The sequence below is a fragment of the Myotis myotis genome, unplaced genomic scaffold (assembly GCF_014108235.1).
Source record: "Myotis myotis isolate mMyoMyo1 unplaced genomic scaffold, mMyoMyo1.p scaffold_m19_p_2, whole genome shotgun sequence".
NCBI lineage: Eukaryota > Metazoa > Chordata > Mammalia > Chiroptera > Vespertilionidae > Myotis > Myotis myotis.
The window spans coordinates 13,603,612-13,626,407 of NW_023416324.1; the positions used below are offsets into that span (position 1 = coordinate 13,603,612).

The window sequence follows — 22,796 nt, forward strand, 5'->3', positions numbered from 1 at the left end:
GCGGGGTGCAGCCTGTCCTGGGAGGAGTCCAGCCTGACCAGGGTCACAGTACTCGGTCAGCCGTTCACCTCCCTCCGCAGGCACTCAGACTCCACCCTCAAGAGTCACGGAGTCCTTGGTACATGTGTCACTCGGAGGAGCTTAGAGAGCCTGTGGCCCTGTGAAGTGGAAGAGAGGTTTATGGCTTTTAATAAAAAAAACTCCTGTGTTGCCTGGTCCCAACCGCCTGGTGAGAGCAGTCCAGCTGTGAAGCTGTTGTTCATTACTTAACAAGTTCATCCCAAGGGACAGGAAGCAGCCTTGCTTGCAGAGTGGGGAGAGGGGGAGCATTCATTAACACCAACTTAGTGGCTGCTAAGAGGAGAATGGGCCTGGGGTGCTTGGGAGGGCGGCCCACCCTCTCTTATGGAGCTATTGGGCCTAAACCGGCAACCCTGAAATGTTAAATATTAATTGCAAACAGATAAGAACAACACCACCTGGTGCTTGTCGCAGGGAGGGGAGGGAGGGCATATCTGGGTTCAGGGGAAGGAGGACACTGTACTCTCTCCTGTGTGGAGAGCGGCTACAGTGTTTGGACAGGTTCAAGCCTCGGACTAATGAGAGGGCACAGTCCTCTCATGGCAAAGCCACGTGCAAGTCCCAGCTTGGAGGGCAGAGCCCGCCCAGCACCATTATAGCCAAAGGCTATGGTTGTAAGCTTGACCCTATGGTCTGAACCTGTGGTCCCACGTGGCTGAGTCATGTGGGCTTGATAGAGTTCAGGTGCATGTAATTGAGTAGATTCGAAACCCACGAGAATGTTGTAAACATCTTGACCACGCCCTTACTTTGCCTTGTGGAATCTGGCTATAAAATAAAGACACTGCTTATAGTCCATGACACTGTCGCTAGCTCTCCATCAGAGAGGACAGCGTCCCACCCAGACCCGGCTTTTATTCTCTTGTCTGTCTTTTCTCAATCCTTCACCACCACCACCCTCCCCCCTCAGGCTCACCCTTGGCCGTGCTGGCACGGAACACTCCAGAAGGCCACATCGAGGCAGCAGGACATTGTCCTGTTTCTCAGAGATGTTCAGATCCGGCTTTGGGACAGGAAGGTGACGGGGACCCCATTGGGGCCCTCCCCTCCTTATGTCTCATCCTCCGAGAATCCAAACTGATGTGCAAAGTCCTTTCTCTTGATGAGAACAAAAAGCACTAGGCTCGAGCTCCGACCGTGTCATGGGCTCAATGGGGCCCCTGGGTGAGTCCCTTCTCCGCTAGGAGCCTCAGTTTTCTCATCTGAGATGCAAATGGCACAAAGGGTGTACCGACACCCTGAAAGCACAGAGCAAGGCCCTTTCCCTACGTGAGCAGACATGGGGGTGAGGGGGCAGACCTGGGGGCTCCACGCAAAGGGGCCACCTGAGCATGCCGACACCCCCGAAACAGCTCCCACTTACAACCTCGGGAAGAAGGCTCCACTTGTCCCTGGCCCCTGCTTCCGGGAGGCCCTGTGACTCCATCCCTGGCTTCCTCCACCAGACAGACTAGCCTAGCTCCCTGGCCTGGCCTGGAGCAATCCTGGGGAAAGCAGGATAATCTGAGAAAATGCCTGGTCTGAAGCCAGCCGGAACTGGGGCAGTGGGTCTTGTGCTGCCTGTTTAAAAAAAAAAAATCACAACAGGAAGTAGCTACCATTTATTGGGCATTGCCCTGAGCCAGACACTCTCACACACTTTACAGACGTTGTTTAATTTCACCCTCACCACTACCCCGCGAAGTAGGGGTTCTCACACCCATTTACCAAGGAGGAAACTGCGGTTCTGAGCGCTGATTCATTTGCTTGAAGTCATATGGGTGGTAAGTGGTGAGGCTGGAATTTGCACCCAGATGGGCTGAACCCAAAGCTGAGTTTCCAAAGTCGTGAAGTCAGTGCTGGTGTTGGTTGTGTCTCCTTCAGGGGCCACGTGGGCCCATTTCCTTCCAAACCCTGCTCTCAGGATGGGGACTGAAACTCCCTCCACGGAAAGGCCCTCCCTCCCTGGTGGACCTGCATTTCCCTGGGGGCGCAGCCTCCAGCTGAGGAGCAGCAGCCCTGGTTGGGAATGAGCCCCAGGCCGCACCCCTCCCTGGAGTCTGGCCATGGCGCTGCTTCTCACCTCGGCAGAAGCGCAGGTTGCTCTGGTTCTGCCCAGCCTGCTACGAGGCATCCTTTTCCCAGCTCCTCCTCTCACCTGGGGAGTCACAGAGGAGGCAGACCTCCCTCTCCGTGGAACTAGATTATGAAACTGGCCAGGAGCGGGACGAGGAGACTAGGTTCCTAGAGAACCTTGTGCCCAGCGTATTAGGAGCTGGGCCCCAGCCTTGGAAGTCCCCCTGCATTAGTTACCTCCCCGCACTGACAGTCCCGCCTTCCCTGCAGAGCTCTGCGCACGCACTCATTGGCACACACTCATTGGCACAGGATGCGTGCCCATCACTCCCCATCTGATGTCCTCATCGTGTCTTCCTGCTCCCGCCCTGGCAAGGCCCGGCGCCACCCACCCTTCCTCTGGTTCCCTCAGGGCCCCCACCGAGGCGGGTGGGCTGTGTGCACGGCATGATGGGTTGGGAGTGACAGCAGCGGATGTGAGGTTGGGCTGGGGGTGAGGGGGAAGCCCCAGGCCGTCCTGCCGTCCACTCAGGACTCCCACTGCACGGTCAGGGCCAGGCCTCTGAAGAGGGAGTCCAGCTCTGCGGGCTGCTCCAGGGCTGAGGCCCCAGGGGCCTCAGGCTCGGACCCGGGACCATCATCCTTGGTACACACGAGGGACTCCAGCAGCCCCCCGGGACATGAACCCTGGTCCATGGGACAACATGGGAGGGAAGGAGTATGCAGAGGGAGGGACCCCGGGTGGCCCTCGATCTGGACAGAGGAGAGGAGGGGCAGCTGGCCCTTCAGGTACCCTGGTGTCCCTGGCTCCCCCTTGTGCAGCACAGTCGTGTCGGGTGCTCTGTCCGGGTCAACGCACAGGTGCTGGGGGAAGGGTTTGGCCTCTTGGGGCTCCTCCGTGGCCCCGGAAGCCAACCCCTGCAGGGAGAGGTCAGCGGCTGGTGGCTCTTTCTGGAGCTGATCCTCAGTCCTGAGGGGTCTGGGACCAGAGGGTGTTCCCGGAGGGGAGTCTTTGCCAGACCCTCCCATGCACAGCCCATAGGACGGGGGCCAGCTGTCCGGAGCGGCCTGGGGGGCGTAGGAAGAGACGGCCTGCGGAGCGTAGGATGGGGCTTTAGCCTCGGGGGTGACTTGAGGTGTGTAGGCTGGGGGCCCGGCCTCAGGGGCAGCCTGGGGAGCGTAGGATGGCGGGGAGCCTGCCTGGGGAGGCGCCGCCCGGGAGGGCTGCAGGATGGAGAGGTCCGCCTGCCCGAGGTAGGTGATCTCAGACCGGCTGTGCAGCGGGGGGGCTCCCGGGGGCTCCTTGGGCGCAGAGACCATGACTTGGGAGTACTGGACAGGCTGGGCCAGGCTGCTGGGGCCGCTGAGGTCCAGGACGGGGATCAGCACGTGCTCCTGGATGAACCGCAGGGGCTGGAAGGTCAGTACACGCTGGACGTCCTGCTCAGGGACAAGAACAGCCCCGTGAGGACCTGTTCCCAGCTCCCCGAGGGCGCCTGGGGGTGAGGTCCTCCGTGGGGAGGCAGAGGCCATCGGGGGCTTTTCAAGTGCATATCCCACAGGTCCCTTCGCCTCTCCGAGGTTCCGCTAAATGCCGCCCCCCCAGCCCCCCACAAGGGCAGGGCTGCCGGCCTGGAGCTGAGGCCTCTCCTGGGGGGGGGGGGGGTCTCTCAGAGGGAGGTTCCCACTATGGTTTCTCCGGGAGGTAGATAGTCCAGGAAGTAGATGACTTAGATTTGGGGTGGCCTGGGGGTACGCTCTGGAGGTGGTGGCCCACACTGCTTCTTGCTCAGGGGCTTCTAAGGGCCAATGTGGGGGGCAAGGTGGGAAGGGATGGGGGGCAGGGGAGACCAGGAGAGTTTCATAGGAAATGGCTCATCTGGGCTGTGACAGTGAGTGCATTGTCCTCGAGCCCCTCAGATGGGCGAGAGCCCCCCTGAGCGCTGGACCTGGGCTGCGGCCTGTGGGAGGGCCTTTAGCGGACACAGTGCTGGTGGCCAGACGGGGGCTGCAATGGGACGTGTGTGGTTTACTTGAAAATTGAGAGATTTCGCATTATCATCTGCAATTCTGACTTCTCTTGAAAAAATATGCTAAGATCTGGCCCGTGCTCCCATGGGGTGGAACTGGCTGCCATTGAGACAGGGCTGAGCTCGGGGACCCCCAGCGCCCACCGCTCTGCGGCCCTGCAGGGGCCAGCTCTCGGGTCCCACTCTGCCTGCCTGGACGTGGATGCTCCAGGCTGCGTGGTTCTCTCTTCCAAGCCCGCTCTTCCCGACTCCCACCCTTCAGGCGCCCCTGCCAAGCCTGGCCTCTCACAGTGCCAGGGGCCTGGCATGGCTAGGACGCCCCAGCCCACCTGGCCAAGCTCTTCATGTCGGAGGGAGAACCGAGGCCTGGCTTTCTGCTTTGTGCTCTGACCCCTGCACTTCAGGGAGAGCCAGGGCTCCCCGGGCCTACGCCCTCGGCTGCTGGGGGTCCTCCCACACCTCCCCCTCCTGCGCCAGGTGGGGTGCTCACCAGGGAGTGGGGAGGCTTAGGCGGCTTGGTGATGTATCTGTAGCTCAGGTAACAGAGCCCTGCGACCAGGAAGCCCATGGAGAACAGGAAGGCCCCGGAGAAGGAGTAGGTCCATGTCCGGTCTGCATGAGCAAAGAGACCAGAACAGGGAGGGTGAGGTCCTGGAGGGTGAGTCCATCTGAGGGTTTCCCCACCCTCCTCAGACCTGGCCTGGGAGCCGCTGCTACTGGAAGGGTGGCAAGAGCACAAAGAAAGAGTCTCCTCCTCCTTTCCCTCCCCCCGCCCCACCCCACCTAAACATTCAGAATTTGTCAATCCTGTTTCACGCTGTTTGTAAATATGGTCTATGCTCCCACCTTGACAGATGTGCTTTTCATAACAAGCTGGGAGGCCTGGTTTGAATTCTGTTCACAGGCTCCTTGGGGAACTGTGCCAAGGCCCCTGCCCACTGGCTGCAGCTCACAATGCCAGGGCCTTGCACATGGCCCCAGCCCACGTGGCCAAGCTCATCCAGGCCCCCAATCAATAGCCAGCTACGGGCACCCTCTGGGCCGAGGGTCTGCACGCCAACGGAATGTCTCCCCTTAGGACAGCGGTTCTCAACCTGTGGGTCGCGACCCCTTTGGGGGTCGAACGACCCTTTCACAGGGGTCGCCTAAGACCATCGGAAAACACATATATAATTACATATTGTTTTTGTGATTAATCACTATGCTTTGATTATGTTCAATTTGTAACAATGAAAATACATCCTGCATATCAGATATTTACATGATGATTCATAACAGTAGCAAAATGACAGTTATGAAGTAGCCACGAAAATAATTTTATGTTGGGGGTCACCACAACATGAGGAACTGTATGAAAGGGTTGCGGCATTAGGAAGTTGAGAACCACTGCCTTAGGAGGAAGGACTCGAGAGATCTGCCAGGAGTGGACACAGGCGGGGCATTTCCATTGGGGACTTCGGGGTCCAGGGTACTCAGCGTGTGGCCTAGAAGCGCGGTCACAGGCGCCAGGGGGACTGTCTCCTTGAACCTAAGGACCCCTCATCTTGTGGGAGGGCCATGCAGAGCCAGGGCTGGGGCTGGTGGGGAGGGCCTCTCTCCCTGCTCTGAGGACAGCCTGCCACCCTGGCAGGGGTGTGTGTGTGGGGGGGGTGACAAGAGGAGGGGCTGTCCTCCCCCACTCCCTTCCAAGCAAAGGCCTGGGTATCGGGACCACCTTGCTCAGGGGGCAGGGGAGGCACTGCCCTTTCTAAAAGGGAAGGAAACAGATGCCTGAGGGCTTTGGTGTGCTCCCTCTCCCGGTGGTCCCGGCTCTGGGATGGGCACAGCCAGGCATGTCACACTTCCTGTCGCCAACCCAGGGGGGACTGGTGAGGGGCTGGGGAGGAAGAAGTCATTGGAGCTTTTTGTTTAAAACTGGGGATTGGTATCATCCAGGGGTCATGACTCTCCAAAGCACCCTCCTGTCTCCCGCCCAGTGGCTTCAGCTGGAGTTGCTGTGCACCAGCTGCCAATGACCTTGGCAATCACCGTGAACGCTGTGGACCGGAGCCTCGACATCTCGCCCACCCCTCGCTCCTCCCCCGGCCCTGAGCGCCGGCCATACCCTGCCCCTGCCACACGACACTCCCAGCATGCTCCAGGGAGAAGATACGACCCGACTGTCTGTACGTGACAGACCTCATGGAAAACCACTGTCCTGGTGCCAGGACAGGACAGGGACACGGAACTTTCCATGCGCCATTTCACCCACGAGGAGACAGGAAGAAATAGTAGAAGCAGCGCTCGCGAGTGGGGGGTTAGATGTCTGGCTCGGCCCCTGATCCTCCTCTCTGTTGCACATCCTCCTCTCTGTTGCACAACCCTCTCTGCTCTACCACGTATGAATGACAGCAGCCAGTGATTACTGAATTCTTAAGATGTGCCTTGCCCTGTGTGGGTGCTCTACTTATGTCACCCCATCAGACACAGAGAGCCAGGGACACGCCCTGCTTCTGTCGAATGAAGCTGTCTCAGAGAGGGTAAGCGACCTGACTAAGGTCACCCAGCAATTCAGTGGGAAAGTCAGAATGGACGTGCGTAACTCCAAAGCTCATCCTCATAGACCCAACATCAGGATGCCTCAGTTTACTCATCTGTAAAAGTTAGACATGGAGTGAGGTGACCCCTAGAGTCCTTTCCAGCATCAAGATACTAGTATGTTGCTCTGTGACCGTCCCAGATATCCTGAGAGGGAGATCCAGTGGAGATTCTAGGCTCTGGGGATAAGACAGGCTCCAGGAGACAGGGTCAAGGGCAGGACTTATCACTCTGAAACGGCAGGAAGGGGAATAAGAGGGCAGTGGGGGCGAGTAGCTGTAAACAAAATAGCAAAGGGGTGGTTAGAGCTCAGGCTTCAGGATCAGATGAACCTAATGAGGCTTGCTGACCAGCTGTGTGGTCACCTTCAAGTTGCTTAACCTCTCTGAGCCAGAGTCCCTCCTCTGTGAAATGGGGATGAGGCTACCCATCTTGCAGGATTGTTATATAAGCCAAATGGGATCATGTACGTAAAGCATTTAACACAGTGCTTGGCAGTAGAGTAGGCATTTAATAAATGGTAGGATTTGTTATTAACATACTTTATTTTCAAGAATACAGTGCCTTCTGTATGCCAGCAGGAAATAGCCAACAAGAAGTGTGATTTATACAAAAGCGGCAGCACATCATGAGCTAGAATCAGCGGTTCTCAACCTGTGGGTCGTGATCCCTTTGGGGCTCGAACGACCCTTTCACAGGGATCGCCTAAGACCATCGGAAAACACATATATAATTACATATTGTTTTCGTGATTAATCACTATGCTTTAATTATGTTCAGTTTGTAACAATGAAATTGGGGGTCACCACAACATGAGGAGCTGTATGAAAGGGTCTCGGCCTTAGGAAGGTTGAGAACCACTGAGCTAGATTAAGAAAGAACAAGCCAATGGAAGGATGCGGGAGGAGTGGTCCGCTGGTTGTCAAAAAGCAGGGTGGGGGCGGGGCGGGCCAGGAATGGATGAGATTTGTCTAGTTTGGGCCGGGGGAGAGGGTCGCCGGCCATCTATACGCTCCCAGCTTAGCGCCTGTAACACTGGTTTCCTTCCTCTAGTTTTCCTCTTGCCAAATTCTATTCTGGTCTCCTGAGTGGGCCTGTCCCGTGCACGTGGCCAGTGCTGTCTGTCCCACCGGGCAGGCGTCCCCCACACGAATGCACTGCGGGGGAGAAAGCCGTCCCCTGTGGGCTCTTGGGGCAAATGGTGAGTTGAGTTTCCGAACACAACGGAGGACTAGCACCGATCCCGGCCGCAGTTATACCCGAAGGCCCACGCACACAGCCGCCTCTCCTCTGCGCATTAGGACAGAACTCACCGGCTGACCTCATTCATCCAAACCAGATGACTAAGGTGGAGCCCGGCTCTCCAAATCCAACCCACTGCTATCCCTTTCACCCTCCAAACTCGCTGCTCTGAGCATTACATTCCCATCTGTCTGTGAAAATAAACACCAATAAAAAACGTCACCCCGCTCATGAAGAGAGTCGAGTTCCAAGGTGCCAGAGGAAGAGAGCGCGGGACCAGCTCACCAGCCAGTGACTCAAAGCTATTTCTGCAGCAGCACAACGGGGAGGGCGTGGCCTCCAGCATGAGGCCCGGTTCTATCCCCCACCACCTGTGTGATCTCGGGCAAGTGACCGAGCCACTCTGACCCTGCCTCCTCATCTGTCAAAGGAGGGTGATAACAGGGTTGCGCTCAGTCGTGCCTGGTCCCTGGTTAGCACCGCAGAGGTGCTAGCTCTCATTGCTCTTGTTATTAATTGACCCTGGGAGATATTGAGGGATCTTTTTATCTCCTCTGCTCCCCCCCTGCAGATAATCTCCCAGTGTCCGTCACCTGGGTTAATATTAAGGTGCAGTTGCTTTGCCGGGGTGCACCCTAAGCAGGCCAGAGAGAGGAAATCCGGACCCAGGCTGGAGGGTGGAGATTAAACATGTGCTATGATTACCCATCAGCTACTGTGTTTGTGGATAAGCAAAGATTGACTTTAATAATCACCCTTCGCAGTTTCTGAGAGCACTGCCCAGCCTCGCCTTGGCTACAGGGAGGAAAGCGCACAGTCAAGACTGGAACTCAGGCGTCCCACCTCCCTCCGCTTCGGCCACACTTACCTGGCAGTGTCCTCACGCGGCACGTGTAGGGGGCACTCTCTTTGGAGTAGGTTGGAACAAAAATTGTGATGGTCCCAAGGAACTCCGTGTCGGGGGTCAGGCCAATGAACTCGTATTCTCTCTGCTTGCCTCCAAGGTGCTGAAATTGGCAGAGAACCCAGAGTGACTCCTCTTATACCCCGACCTCCACGCGGAGCCCAGGTCGCCTACACCTCTCACACCTCTGCCTGGGTGACTGCACTCGGTGCAAGGGCACCACCAGCTCCCAAACCAGAAATGGGCGGTCAGTCTGCAGGGCTCCGTCCCCATCCCCCTGCCTCCTGCTTTATCCCCAAATCTAGTCAGTCACTAAGCCTCACGTACTCTCACTTAGAAGAGTGTCTGGTACATAGTAAGCACTCAGTACATACTAGCTGCTGTTACCACCACTACCATCACCACCACCACCACCATCATCACCATCACTGCTACCACTACCACCATCATCACCACTATAACTACCACCACCACCACCACCATAACTGCTACCACTACTACCATGACCACCACCATCAGCATCAGCACCATCACTGCTACCACTACCACCATCATCACCACTATAACATCCACCACCACCACCACCACCATCACTGCTACCACCACTACCATGACCACCACCACCATCATCACCATCACTGCTACCACTACCACCATCATCACCACCACCACCATCATCACCATCACTGCTACCACTGCCACCATCATCACCACTATAACATCCACCACCACCACCACCATCATCACCATCACTGCTACCACTACCACCATCATCACCACTATAACATCCACCACCACCACCACCACCATCACTGCTACCACCACTACCATGACCACCACCACCATCATCACCATCACTGCTACCACTACCACCATCATCACTACTGTAACAACCACCACCAGCAGCACCACCATCACCACTATCATGACCACCACCATCACCACCACTACCTTGAGTGCAGAAATAGTCAATGGAATTATGAGTTAGTGGCACAAACTGGGGGGAATACCACATATTTTCTGAATACAAAAGGAAATCACTTGTATATTGTTTGACAATTCATGCCCTTGCCTTCATCTCTCATTATTACAGATCTTAAGACACTGCCTGAATCCAGTTCCCACAAATAGTGGAGAACCAGCCAGGAGAAATTTCCTGAAGTGGACACCTGAGGATGTTGTTCCCCAGAATGTTAGAAGACATTAGGCAAAAAATTAAGAAAACCAATATTGTACAAAATAAAAGGTCAAATACATTTGGGAGAAGTTTCGTCAAACACAAATTGGAACTGGGGTCTTGGGTGTGCAGGACTTGTCAGAGGCTTTAGCGGGCTCTTGTGTATGTGACTCCACTCGGGAGAGGCTGGGGACATGTGTTGGGAAATGCTAATTTATGTAACACATCTCCTTCCTACTTAAAGCAATGCAGATCTAACTGAGAGGGAAGTGGGTGTCCCAGGCAGGGAAGGACCAGGGTGGCATATGTAGTTGCCATTTATTTACCATTTGGTAGGTTTGGTTGATGTGGAGGTCTAAGCGGTAGAACAGGTCATGGAAGATGTCCTCCAGGGTCAGCCAGTGGCCGTCCTCGGCCTGGAGGGGCGTGGAGGTGGGATGGACTATCATCTGGATGGATCTCACCGTGGGGATACAGGTCACATCAGGTGGCTTGATGGTAGCTGGGAAAAGGGAGAGAGGAAAGAAAAGAGAGATCGGAACCAGCCAGTAGTGCGTGAGGCTGCCCTGGACCACGCCAGCCCCTGCTCTGCGTGACCTCCTGCCTTATAGGTTGACGCCCAAACAGGCGAGAAAAGAGAAGTTCTGCAAGCAACCGGTGTTTGGGTTTAAGGATGGCAAAGGGGTGACCAAGAGTGAGTAGGAAGATCTCAGGGAGAGAGACACTGGCCCCTAGGTGGTTGATCATGCCTTTGGCTCAGCCCCCCTACATCCTGGACCCTTCACCCCACCTTGAGTCTGCCTGGAGCGCCCTTCCCCCTAGCCTCCTGGCAGATAACTTTAGGGACTGATGATGGTTCAATGACATGTTTGGGGTGCCCATTATTATTGATTCAGCCTCAGTGGCCAGGCCTAAGAGTTTAGTCTTTCTTCAGACAGACTTTCTAAACAGCCAAATGACCTTGACTGGTTTACAGACCCCTTTGGCAATTGAATGAATGCGATGGTTCACCTCTCCTCTAAAATGTACATATGCAAAAATCTTGCCCTCAATTTCAGGGATTCATGAGCCCCACTTCCCCTAAAGCTAATTTATGAAAGCCCTCAAGGGTCCATTGATCTCCAAGATGAAAAACATCTGAGCTAAAACAAAGTTCACTTCAGTGTTTATAAAACTGAAAAACTGAGCTAAATGTTTTCAAAAGTGAATTAGGGAAGTAAGTTAGGGTACCTGTATAGAATAGATCCTTTTTAAAAAGTGTATTTTTTATTGATTTCAGAGAGGAAGGAAGAGAAAGACAGAGATAGAAACATCAATGATGACAGAGAACCATTGATTGGCTGCCTCCTGCACGCTTCCCACTGGGGATCAAGCCCACAACCCGGGCATGTTTCCTAACTGGGAATCAAACTGTGACCTCCTGGTTCATAGGTTGACCCTCAACCCCTGAGCAACACCAGGCCTAGAACGGACCATTTTTAGCAGTGAAATATCATGCTCTGAAAAAATATTTAATGGGCATGAGCAAATAAATGCCCAGGATACCACTATATGAAAAACAAACAGCCAGATTACAAAGGAGTAGGTAGATACAGTTGTGTTTAAATGTTCAGATTCTTTGGGGTTACTGTTATGTTTCTTTGTGTATTTCTATAATTGAACAAGACAAGAAAAGAATAAAATAGCTTGTTTAATTTTTTATTTTCTTAAAAAAAACCCACATGTGGTTGTGGAGTTAGTGAACATTATCACCGGCTTAACTAGTGTGGGGGATTTGGCAATGCATATTCCTTCCTTCCTTCCTTCCTTCCTTCCTTCCTTCCTTCCTTCCTTCCTTCTTTCCTTCCTTCCTTTCTTCCTTTCTTCTTTCATCAGTTACAAATGGAGCATCTCCAATGTGCCAGGCACCATGCTAAAGTCTGGGAATACGGTGAATTCCACACCCACACACGCCCTCACGGCGCTCACGTGTCAGCGGTGGAGGCCAGCGATACACAGGTAAGCAAAAAGGGATTGAAGACTGGGATATGAGCTATGGAGACAATGAACAGCTAATTTTGATAAAGAATACCAGGTGGCCCTGACTGGTTTGGCTCAGCCGATAGAGTGTAGGCCTGCGGACTCAAGGGTCCCAGGTTCGATTCCGGTCAAGGGCATGTACCTTGGTTGCGGGCACATCCCCAGTGGGGAGTGTGCAGGGGGCAGCTGATCGATGTTTCTCTCTCTATCCCTCTCCCTTCCTCTCTGTAAAAAATCAATAAAATATATATTTTTTTAAAAAAATACCAGGTGGTGACCTTGTAAAATCAGGTTGGGGGCAGGGAGTGGGGATGCTCACATAGGAGGTGATGTGGGAGCTGAGATCAGACTCAGGATTGGAACAGAGTCAAAGGAGGAGTGTGTGTGCGTGTGTGCGAGTGTGTGGCGGGGGGGGGGGGGCAGGGAGGGGGAAGGGAACAGTTCAGAAGCCTGGCGTGTAGTCGAGCAAAGGTGAAGGTGGCCTGAACCAGGGGGTGTGGCATGGAGATGAGGATGAACAACCACCGGAAGACGTCCTCCAGGGTCAGCTGGTGGCCTTCCCTAAAAGCCACATCCCTAGCAGCCCCGCTCCCCACCCATGAAGGCAGAGCCCTTCTGCCCCCGCCCCCCTTTCCTCCCCCCGTAATAAGAGGGGCTCCTACTCACTGTGTTGCCGAGGGCTGAACCGGTCGGTCATCTTGGTGGCTGACCGGCCTCCCGCGCTGGTGGCGGTCACCCTGGCGTAGTAGAGCTTCTCGAGGCTGCCCGTCTCCGTGGTCAGGTTGCAGAATTTCCGGGTGATCCGCTGGCAGCTCTTCTTTGCCAGCCACCCTACCTCTCCGTACCTGCAGGCCAGGGAGGGGCCGAGCACACGGTGCATGAATAGGCCTGGTGTCAGGCCTGTGGTTTATTAAGAATGATAACGATATCTAATATTTACTCAGCATGTTCTGTGTTCCAGGACTTTTATGTGGATGACTTGTGAGTCCTCACATTGATCCTGTGAGATTAAGACATTATTCTCACTCCTTTTCAAATAAGGAAGCTGAGGCTTAGGAGTAAATTATGCCCAGGTGTTTGAAGCATGCCTCGGGGGGGGCCAGGATTTGAACCCAGCCAGTCTGAGTCCACATTCTGGACTCATTGTCACCATAACCCTTCGAGGTAGGCGCTATTACCCCACTTTACAGATGAGGGAACTGAGGCCCAGAGAGGGGGAGTGACTTGCCACAGGATGAAGTGGCAGGACCGGGAATGAAAGCTGGGTTTGCAGACCCCTGAGCCCATGCCAGCCTGCCTTCCCTGCGGGGGATCGAGGGCATAGATGCAAAGGGGTGGGCACAAGTTTGTGTTGGCTTAGTCTCGCCAACAACAATAAAACTATTATTTGTGGGGCGCCAGTGCCCGTGACTACCCACCTAACAAACGTATGATGAAGGCACTATCGCTATTCTTACTTTATGGATGGGGAAACTGAGGCTTGGTGTGGTTACCCGATTGACCACGGTTATGTAGGTGAGGGCTGGCATTCAAGCCAGACCCATACTTTTAACCATTATTTCATCCTCCCTCTGCAAAAGAATAAAAAAGCAGAGCTACACTGGGGGGTTTAACACCAGTCAGGGTGGGGGGCACGTGGAAGGGGGCGTTTTCTTGGAGGGCTGGTTTCAGAGCAGAGACAGAAGAGGTCGTGTTGGGAGGGAAGCCTACGTCTTATACTCGACGCTGTAGACCGTGTCTGGGGCGCTCTCCAGCCCGCTGTCCCAGGTCAGGATGTTTTCGAAGTTGCTGGACTGGAATGTCACGTGCTGAAGCAGATCCGAGGTGTCCTCGGCAATGCGAGCTGCTGGAAGGGGGAGCAGGGTGAGCAGAGGCCCGTGCACCCCGCCCCCAGCGCACAGTGTCCAAGGAGGGGGAGTGAGAAACAGCACCCGCCCCCTCACCAGAGACTGTGCTCCCTGACCATCGCTGCTCTCCTTCACGTCTTAGTGTCCCTTTTTATTGAGCTACAATTCACATTCCATAGAAGTCACCATTTAAAGCGCACAAGTCAGTGGTTTTTTCAAGTATATTACAAAACTGTGCAACCCTTACCACTATTAATGCCAACCATTACCGCTATCACATCACCCTGTGTCCATTGGCAGTCTACCCTCCATTCTTCCCCTTTCCCATGCTTAGGCTACCACTAACCCGCCTTCTGTCTCTATGGATTTGCTGTTTGGACTTTTTATATAAATAGTTGTACAGCATGTGGCCTTTGTGTCTGGCTTCTTTCACTTAGCACAATGTCTTCCAGGTTCATCCATGCTGTAGCATGAATGAGTGCTGAGTAATATGCCATTGTATGGCTGGACCATATTTTGTTTATCCATTCATCAGCTGATGGACGTTTGTGTTGTTTCCATTTTTTGGTTTTTGTGACTAACACTGCTGTGAACATTTGTATACACATTTTCAAATGGACATATGTGTTTAGTTCTCTTGGGTTTTCAGCTAGAAGTGGAATAGCTGGGTCGTATGGTAACTCTATGTTTAAGTTTTTGAAGAACTGCCAACCTGTTTTCCAAAGTGGCTGCACACCATCTTACATTCCCACCAGCAATGTCTGAGTGGTACAATTATTCCACATCCTTTCCGACACTTGTTGTTATCTCTCATTCACTTCTTTTTTTAAAACATTTTTTTATTGATTTCAGAGAGGAAGGGAGAGGGAGGGGCAGAAACATAAACAAGGAGAAAGAATCATTGATCGTCTGCCTCCTGCATACCTCTTACTGGGATTAAGCCCACAACCCAGGCATGTGCCCAGACTGGGAATTGAACTCAGGACCCTTTGGTCCACAGGCCGATGCTCTATCCACTGAGCCAAAGTAGCTAGGGTGCTCTCATTTGCTTCATAACACCACCTGAAGTTGGTATCCTCACTCATATTTTAGAGATAGTCAACTAAGGTGTCTAAGAAGTAACTTGCCCAAAGTCAGTAATTTCAATCAAAGATAAAGAACATGTTTGTAAATTCCTGCCTCTCTGCTAGCCAAACCAATCCCTGTCCACCTACTATGTGCCTTCTTAGGAAGGCAAAGGCTCTGCTTGAGGTCAGAACAGAATGTGGCTTCCAGTGGGGTGCTAAGGTCAAGGGCAGGAGAGAGAGTGGCTGGGATTTGAGAGAAGGCCAAGGTCTGTTGGGGGCGCGGGGTGGGGGGGTTTAGCCCCCCGTAGTGAAGGGGTAGGGTCTGCAGTGGGAAGATGGCTCCTTGGGGTCAGTATCCTGTGGGCTGTGTGGGTTGAGGGAAGGCAGGTGGCTGAGGCTGGGACATGCTCAGGAGGCAATGGCCCCGGTTGGGTGGAGTTCCCACCGCTCAGGAGGGAACTGACGTTGGCTCCCTGAAATGGGGTGGCTGGACCTTGGCTGGGCCCCCTCTTTTAGGAGGTGTCAAGGGCTAACGATTCTCCCCTCTCCTCCCACCCCACTCATTTCTTTTCCTCCTCACATGCATCATCCGTTCCTCAGCCTGGGTCATGTCTACACTTCCCGGATGAAAGTCTACATTGTGAAATCCCGGGAAAACGTGTGTTGCAGAGACTGACAAACTGTAGACTTTATAAAAGAAAGTTTGCCCATTTTTATGAATACATAATTTTATGTCAACCAGATGGGAAGCAGAGGACAAACAAACAAACAAACAAAGGCAATTCCACACGCTCTGGAATCAGCCCGAGAAAGCTGGGGTGAGCGAACCCGGGTCCCTGCATGACCTTACCAACCGCCCAGGGACTGCGACCGCTGGGTTCCCTGTCTTAAAGGGCCAGGGGCCTCCATGGCTCCCAACCAGAACGGTTGGAGGTCTAAAGGAACACGTCTTGGTGTCTCTTGAGTATGCGTATCTTCCTAGCTTATCAAAGCCCCAGGGTGTTGGGCCTGGTGTGACGGCAGGGAGAGAAGAGACTGCAGGGGCCTGGGCAGCAGCTGGAAACATGGTGGGTCCAGTCGGCACTGGCCGGGAAGCTCTGGCCCTTCATGGGCTCATCCTGCTCTTGACCTGCAAGGCCTTGCCCAGGCCACCCCCCTCTCCAGCAAGGACTATACTTTTACTTCCTGAGAAAGGTCCCTGAATCTTATTAAGCTTCTTAGAGAGCAGACACAACCTAGGATCTCATGCATCTGCCAGAAACTTCTCCTTAATGATGCATCAAAGCATCCACCAGCCCCGCCCGGCGGCTCAGTTGGCCGGAGAGTCGTCCGATGCACCGAAAAGGGTTGCAGATTCAATTCCCAGTCAGGGCACAGACTTAGGTTGTGGGTTTGATCCCCGGTTGAGGCACATATGGGAGGCAACCGGTCAATGCTTCTCTCTCTCTCCCTCTCCTTCTTCTCTCTCTCAAATCAATGAAAACATATCCTTGGGTGAGGATTAAAAAAATCCACCTAATTGTATTTGAAAACTATGCCCCCTCATCCCCTTTGGAAAGGGCCAGGTGCGTTAGGGCCTCTTCAGGCTGCACAGTTGGCCACTGTGGGAGAAAATGCCCTTTCAGGTCTCGCAAGAAGGACTGCAAGAGGCCCCCCGGGGTGTGGAGGGAGCAGGGTTTGCCCACCCCGCCGCAGTGTGCAGCTCAGTCCCAGCAGAGAAGAAACTGAAACCGGCTGTCCTGGGCCAGGCAGGTGCAGGGAGATGCCCCTGCGCACTGGCTCCCGGGTAGGTGGGCACTCACCGGCCAGGGATCCCGCAGCCAGGATGGTCAGTAGCGTCCTCATCGGGCCACTGGGCACACAACCCTCTTGGCCTCCCCTCCAGGCCAAGCGCCGGGCAGGCGAGGGAGGCTGGGAAGCTTTGCCGCCTTGGCAGCTGGCTCCACCCGGGCTCAGGGCTCAGGGCGGGGCCAGCGGGGAGGGTGGGACCTGAGCCGTGGGGCCGGGTACAAAGGTGCCTGGTGTGGGTGCTTCTGCATTCCAGGTCCTGGGTGGGAGTAGAGGGAGTTCCTTTCCTAGATGCAGAAAGTAGCCATAGTGACGGGCCAGCCTGTTTATCTGGTCTGGTGGCTGATTCATCCCAAGGCTCTTCAGCGGTTATCAGGGAGCTGAGAGCAGGAGAGGCAACAAGGATCCACACCATCCGGCCTTATCAGAGAGCAATTTGGCACCGGGTAACAAAAGCCTGGAGCGCATGCATGCTGCCCCAGTAGTTCCATCCCCAGGGGTTTTCCCTGAGGAAAAGAACTGGACCAGGGAGCAGAAAACATATTCCAGAATGTTCCTTGTGGCAAAGGAAAAGCTGAGACTCCTTGGCTTTGCTCTGGCAGGAGGAGGCAGAGGCTGTCCGCTGCCCCCTGTGCCCCATGGAAAGAAGGCTCCATGCTGGAGAGCCTTCCTCCTAGGCCCTAGGACCTAGGGGGCTGCTGGCACTTGAGCCTTTAAGGTCTGGGACCTGCTGGAGGTTGGGGAGGAAAGTACGAATCTCAAACTTCCGGGACTGCCTACTGTGCTAGCGATGGGGGCAAAATTCATGAGAGGGCCTCTAGTTCGGGACAATGAAGATTCAAACTGCTCACCCAAACCATCATTCTCCCAGGAGCTGTATCCATGGGGATTAACGTGAAGTTTGTTGGGATGGGTGTTTAGGAAATAATTCTCTAAATAATTTAGGAAGTATCTTCTCCTTCTCACTGGACCTCAGAGAAACAGGTTACAAAGGGAGAGGGGCAGTCGCCAGAGCCACCCTGGCTGCCTTGCAGAGAGGACAGATCTGTGGGGCATGAAACCTTCCTCGGGGACCCTCAGGAGCAGAAGAAGGAGGAACTTGATGGTAGAACCAGCCTTCCGGTCATCTGAGGGACTTTGGTTATGTAGGAATGAATGGGAAGGGGGACACCTGAATTGTTGAAGAACTTGGGGATACACAGACTTCATTTCTTTTTAAAAAATATATTTTTATTGATTTCAGAGAGGAGGGGAGAAGGAGAGATAGAGACACCAGTGATGAGAGAGAATCATTGGTGGGCTGCCTCCTGCACGCCCCTCCCCCCGCCCCCACTGGGGATCAAGCCCGAAACCTGGGCATATGCCATTGACCAGAAACAAACTTGGGACCCTTCAGTCTGCAGGCTGACGCTCTATCTACTAAGCCAAAGCAGCTAGGGCCAACTTCATTTCTAATAGTAAAAACACAAAACCAGTCTCCATGTCCAACGACAGGGGTTTGGCTAAATGAATAATGGTCTGTCCACCCAATGCGAGATGAATGCAGCCTTCAAGGTAATGCGGGAGAAAAGTGTCCTGTGTCCTGGTAAACATTCACCACGTTTCGACAAATGACAGGAAGTGCGGCATAGATTACATATAGTACACGCCTGGTTAAAACACATACTTACACACACAGAGAGAAAAGTCTTGAAAAATCTAATATGAACATATCAATGGAGTTCTCTCTGGGTGGTAGTAGAATTGCAGGTGATTTTTATTTCCTTTCCTGGGCTCATCTGCATTTTCTGAAGTTTTTCTAGGAAATATTTTGTATTAAGGAGGAGCAAGATCAATGAACAAAACAAACAGCCATTGAAGAAGAGCCTTTGTGAAGTGTACGATTGTCTGGTCACTGAGCTGTCCACAGAAACTAATACAAAATAACATTGAAGCCCTGGCCGGTTTGGCTCAGTGGATAGAGTGTTGGCCTGCAGACTGAGGGGTCCCCGGTTCAATTCTGGTCAAGGGCACATGCCTGGGTTGCTGGCTTGGTCCCCAGTAGGGGGCGTGGAAGAGGCAGCTAATCAATGATTCTCTTTCATCATTGATGTTTCCATCTCTCTCTCCTCTCCCTTCCTCTCTGAAATCAATGGAGATTATATATATATTTATATATATAATTGAATGTGAACTGTAATTTAAAGAAAAACAAGTGCCTTTGCATGGGCTGCACCCCGCTCCTGGAATACCATTTCCTCTCCCTTAGCCAAACTCCCTCTCCTTCCAAGTCCCTGGGGATGGGTTCTCTTGCTGCAAGGTGCTGTGACAACTCCAGCCATCACACTGTCACTTTAAAAATCCTTCTAGAACTCTAATCCACCGCACCTTCAGCATTTTCCAATGTTATTCCTCAGTTGTGCTCCTGTTTAAGATTGGAAAGGAGAGACTCCAGTCAGGGCAAGGTGGGACAAGAGGACCATCTTCAAATACCAGAGGGGCTGTTGCAGGGAGAAGGGTCTCGTCCCCCTCTGGGTAACCACCTCTAAACAGGAAAACCAGGGGGACTGGGAGGGGACAAACGAAGAGGCACGTTTCCTTGGGTTTAAGGAAATAGCTCTTGCTCTGATGGTGTGGCTGACTTGAAGATGGGCTGCTCTTGGTTGCTGGGGGTATTCAGGGAGAGGCCGTGACACTGGGAGATGGTCCCTGGACCACTTTATTCTCTGAAGAGCACCCCTTGTGTTTCTCTGTGTCCTCCACGTGGCTGCGCATAGAGAACTTACAGCATCGCCATGTGGAATTGGCCTTGATAGCGGCAGATGCACCTGCTGATTCTCTCTGGCTGGACTGCCGGGGAAATGCACCTGTTTTCTCCAACACGCATTGCACGGTCTTGCCTCCGAGCCTTTGTACAAGCTGTACCCGGGGCACAGAATAGCCTCTCCGCCTCCTGTTTTGCCGCCTCGTTCTTGTTCCTTCTTCAGACCTCTTCTCAGATTCACTTCCTGCAGGAAGCCGGGCCTATGTGAGCCACTCCCCTGGGTGGGTTAGGAGCCCCACTCTGTGCTCCCATAGCCTCCATCCCTCCCTCATCCTAGTGTGTGTTGTTGCACCATATTATCTCCCCCCCACCCCCCTCATTGATTATGGGGACAAAGTATATAACTTGCTTTCCTTGACATCTCAGCACCCACCACGAGCTGGCACAGAGCAGGGACCTGGTCGTGTCTGTTGACTGGATGAGTGAGCTGGGGTGAGCTGGCCAGCTTCCATCTTGGCTGTGGAACACCCCTAAGCTGTAGAAAAAGCACATCCTAAAACGACAGATGCTCAGGAATGTGACCTGCTACCGTCCCTTCTTTCAACACGCAGGGACTCCAGAACCTGTTCTGCAGAAGCAAGAACATCACTAGCCCGTGGGTGTGCTTTGGGGCGGGGGACAGCTCTGCTGTCTCTGTGGTCAGGGCCCAGCAGTGAGAGAGCTGAAGGCGGTCCCTGGTCGTTCACGGGTGGGAAGAGCAAGGAACGAAGCTTTGGCAGCCCACCCCATAGCCTCTTTTTGGAGACAAGCCTGAGAACCGGACTCACTTTGGAGTCTCCGAGCCTGGGCTGGGTCATCAGGGACACGACCTGGTTGCTCCAGGTTGGGGTCCTAGGTCTTGTCCTTACCCTGCACCTGACTCCAGGTGACCTTGAATAGGTCTTGTCGCCTCTCTGGGCCTTTGTTTCTCTGTCTGAAAAGGCGGCTTGGCCTAGAAGTCCTCTAAGGGCCCTTGGAACTTGAACGGCCTCTGCTTCTATGTCACTTGGGATTGAAAAACCTCCCCTGACATCGCGGAGTTCCCTTCGCAGCTGTTGTCGACCACACAAACGCAAACTCACTCAGCAGTTACTGACTCTGCGTATAATTTCAGCTCTCTCTCAGGGAAAGAATTCTTGAAGCTTATTACATGCTTATAAGACCATGCTTCCTAAAAGCATTAAGAAGGTCCTCGTCTCACGCCAGGATTGGGGGAGCCGTTTCACAGGGCCCCTGCGAGCCAGGAAGTGGGCAGACAGACCCAGCTTTGAATCCTAGCTCTGCCACTCACTTGCCCACAGTGTGTAGGTCGCTTAACCTTTCACTCTCAGCTTTCTCATCCACAAAAGGGAAGTGGTCGTCTGCTCAGGGCTGCTGGGAGGGTTAAACTAGCTGATGTGTCGGAGGACACTTCCTGAGTCTCCTGTTACAACACGAGGACAAGGACGAGGACCGACAGAGGTCCCTTGAAAGCTTCGCAAAACCCCAGACTCCTGGGTGTGGGGATGGGGACAGCGGGAGGGGCCAGTGAGGACAGTGATAAATGTTCCCTTAGAAGTTCCAGTCGACATCAGTGTCTGCGGCCGAATTCCAGGACAGAGGAGTGCGGCAAGGCCTCCAGTTCAGGCTGGAGGTTGGCTAAGGGTTATTCAGAGGAGGGGCATCCCACGAAGCCTCAGAGATGGGCGTGGAGTGGGATTCTGAGCCCCGTTGGAACCTGGCTTCCAAGATGATCCACTTAGTGGCCTGAGGCTTGGGGAGGGGGGAATGCAGAGGAAAAAAACCCACGAGACTACCCTGGAGGCGTTGACCTCAGAGGGGGCCTCCCACCACCAGCTGGCGGTTTTGCCCACCACAACAGTGTACCCCGAGACATTCCTCCCTGGGATCACCCCTTCTCCTCCAAACCCACTAGAGAGGTGTGAAGGGGGGGCGGGGAGACTTGACAATTAATAGGGAGCTGTCACCTCTGTATCCTGTGTCATCACATAACAAGAGGTGGGGCTCCCTGGGCTGGAATGGCTCCTGGTGCCAACCAGTATCTCTTGAGTAACTGACTCATGGAACTGACTCACCCACTTAAATATAGATGTAACTTCTGGCCTGTCTCCCCCCTCCCCCACCTTCTATCATATTGTGCACACAGCAATGAGCTCAGGGAAGAGGGAAGCAAGCAGCCATTGGCCAAGTGCTAAATCAAACGGGAAACAGAGTTACATCAGGGGATTAGGTGCTGTCCGCTCCTGCCCCCTCCCTCACCATTTTCCTCCCTGAGCAGCACTGATCCCCTCACCTCCCACCAGAAGCCCGGTTGAGGAAGAGCAGTCATCCACATGCAACAGGAATTTGAGATCTGGGATGGGATCATCTCATGCAAGATCTCTGGCCCTCTTATCATTCCAGTCAGTCATATAGCAATGTAAGTTAGCCATGGCCAGCTCCTTAGGGACTCCAATTCTTAGTCCCTCCCTCCCTCCCTCCCTCCTTCCCTCCCTCCCTCCCTCCCTTCCTCCTTCCTTCCTTCCTTCCTTCCTTCCTTCCTTCCTTCCTTCCTTCCTTCCTTCCTTCCTTCCCAAGCTTCCACCTGGGCCAGGTGCTGTGCCAGGAGCAAAACAGTCCCTCCCTAAAGGAGTCCTCAGGATGTGGCATCCATTTCCCAAACCAGCTGCCCTGTGCAATCGGCAGCCCTTGCCGCCCTCACTGACCAGCAGCTGGCCACCAACAGGCCCAGAGAAGCTCAAAGGTGACCTGGCATCAGAGGGCAGGGGGAGGCAGGTGGGGGTCACCTGAAGAGGAGTTCTGCCCTGTTTTCTGGAAAGGACCTACTGCGCGCGCATCCATTCAAGGGGGCAATGCCCCAACAAGACCACAAGCTGCAAAATGCACGTAATGTGAATTGGCAAGGGTGTTTGGTTGTCAGTCATAGAAGGTCCTGGGAGATGGCTTAACACTAGCAGGCAGGGAAGATGATGAGGACGGACGGGGCTGCCACTGGGCCGCAGGAATGGATCAGAACCAGGGCTTATCATCTCATCTCGGCAGCTGGCGTGGTGGCCTCATTCTTGTCTCTTCTGCACACTGGATTTTCCCGTTTCTCGGAATGGAAAGTGGGGCAGCAGTAGGCTGGAGCCTGATCCAGGGCCAGCCCAGCTTGGGTCTAGCGCCTGTAAAAGGTGACAACCTGTAAGACCATGCCGGGCAGTTATAGGTGGCCTGATAGAAGGGCT

General features: G+C 53.8%; 1 protein-coding gene across 3 annotated transcripts; it reads right to left on the bottom strand.

Annotated features, from left to right (window-relative positions):
* Nucleotides 1-1,669: 1,669 nt before the first annotated feature.
* On the bottom strand, nt 1,670-16,935 carry IL22RA1 (interleukin 22 receptor subunit alpha 1). 3 transcript variants are annotated; one of them, XM_036352174.1, is made up of 7 exons: nt 16,802-16,935; nt 13,796-13,931; nt 12,752-12,930; nt 10,393-10,568; nt 8,854-8,992; nt 4,657-4,778; nt 1,670-3,576 (listed from the first exon to the last, which is right to left on the bottom strand). In XM_036352174.1, the coding sequence occupies exons 1-7, from the start codon at nt 16,842-16,844 to the stop codon at nt 2,665-2,667; spliced, it is 1,707 nt and encodes a 568-aa protein (XP_036208067.1). In that variant the 5' UTR covers nt 16,845-16,935; the 3' UTR covers nt 1,670-2,664. The 3 variants fall into 3 exon arrangements, with proteins under 3 accessions (XP_036208067.1, XP_036208068.1, XP_036208070.1); XM_036352175.1 differs by having other exon boundaries at nt 13,796-13,928; nt 16,802-16,934; XM_036352177.1 differs by lacking the exon at nt 16,802-16,935 and adding an exon at nt 13,026-13,085 and having other exon boundaries at nt 13,796-13,932.
* Between the last annotated feature and the right edge of the window lie 5,861 nt (nt 16,936-22,796).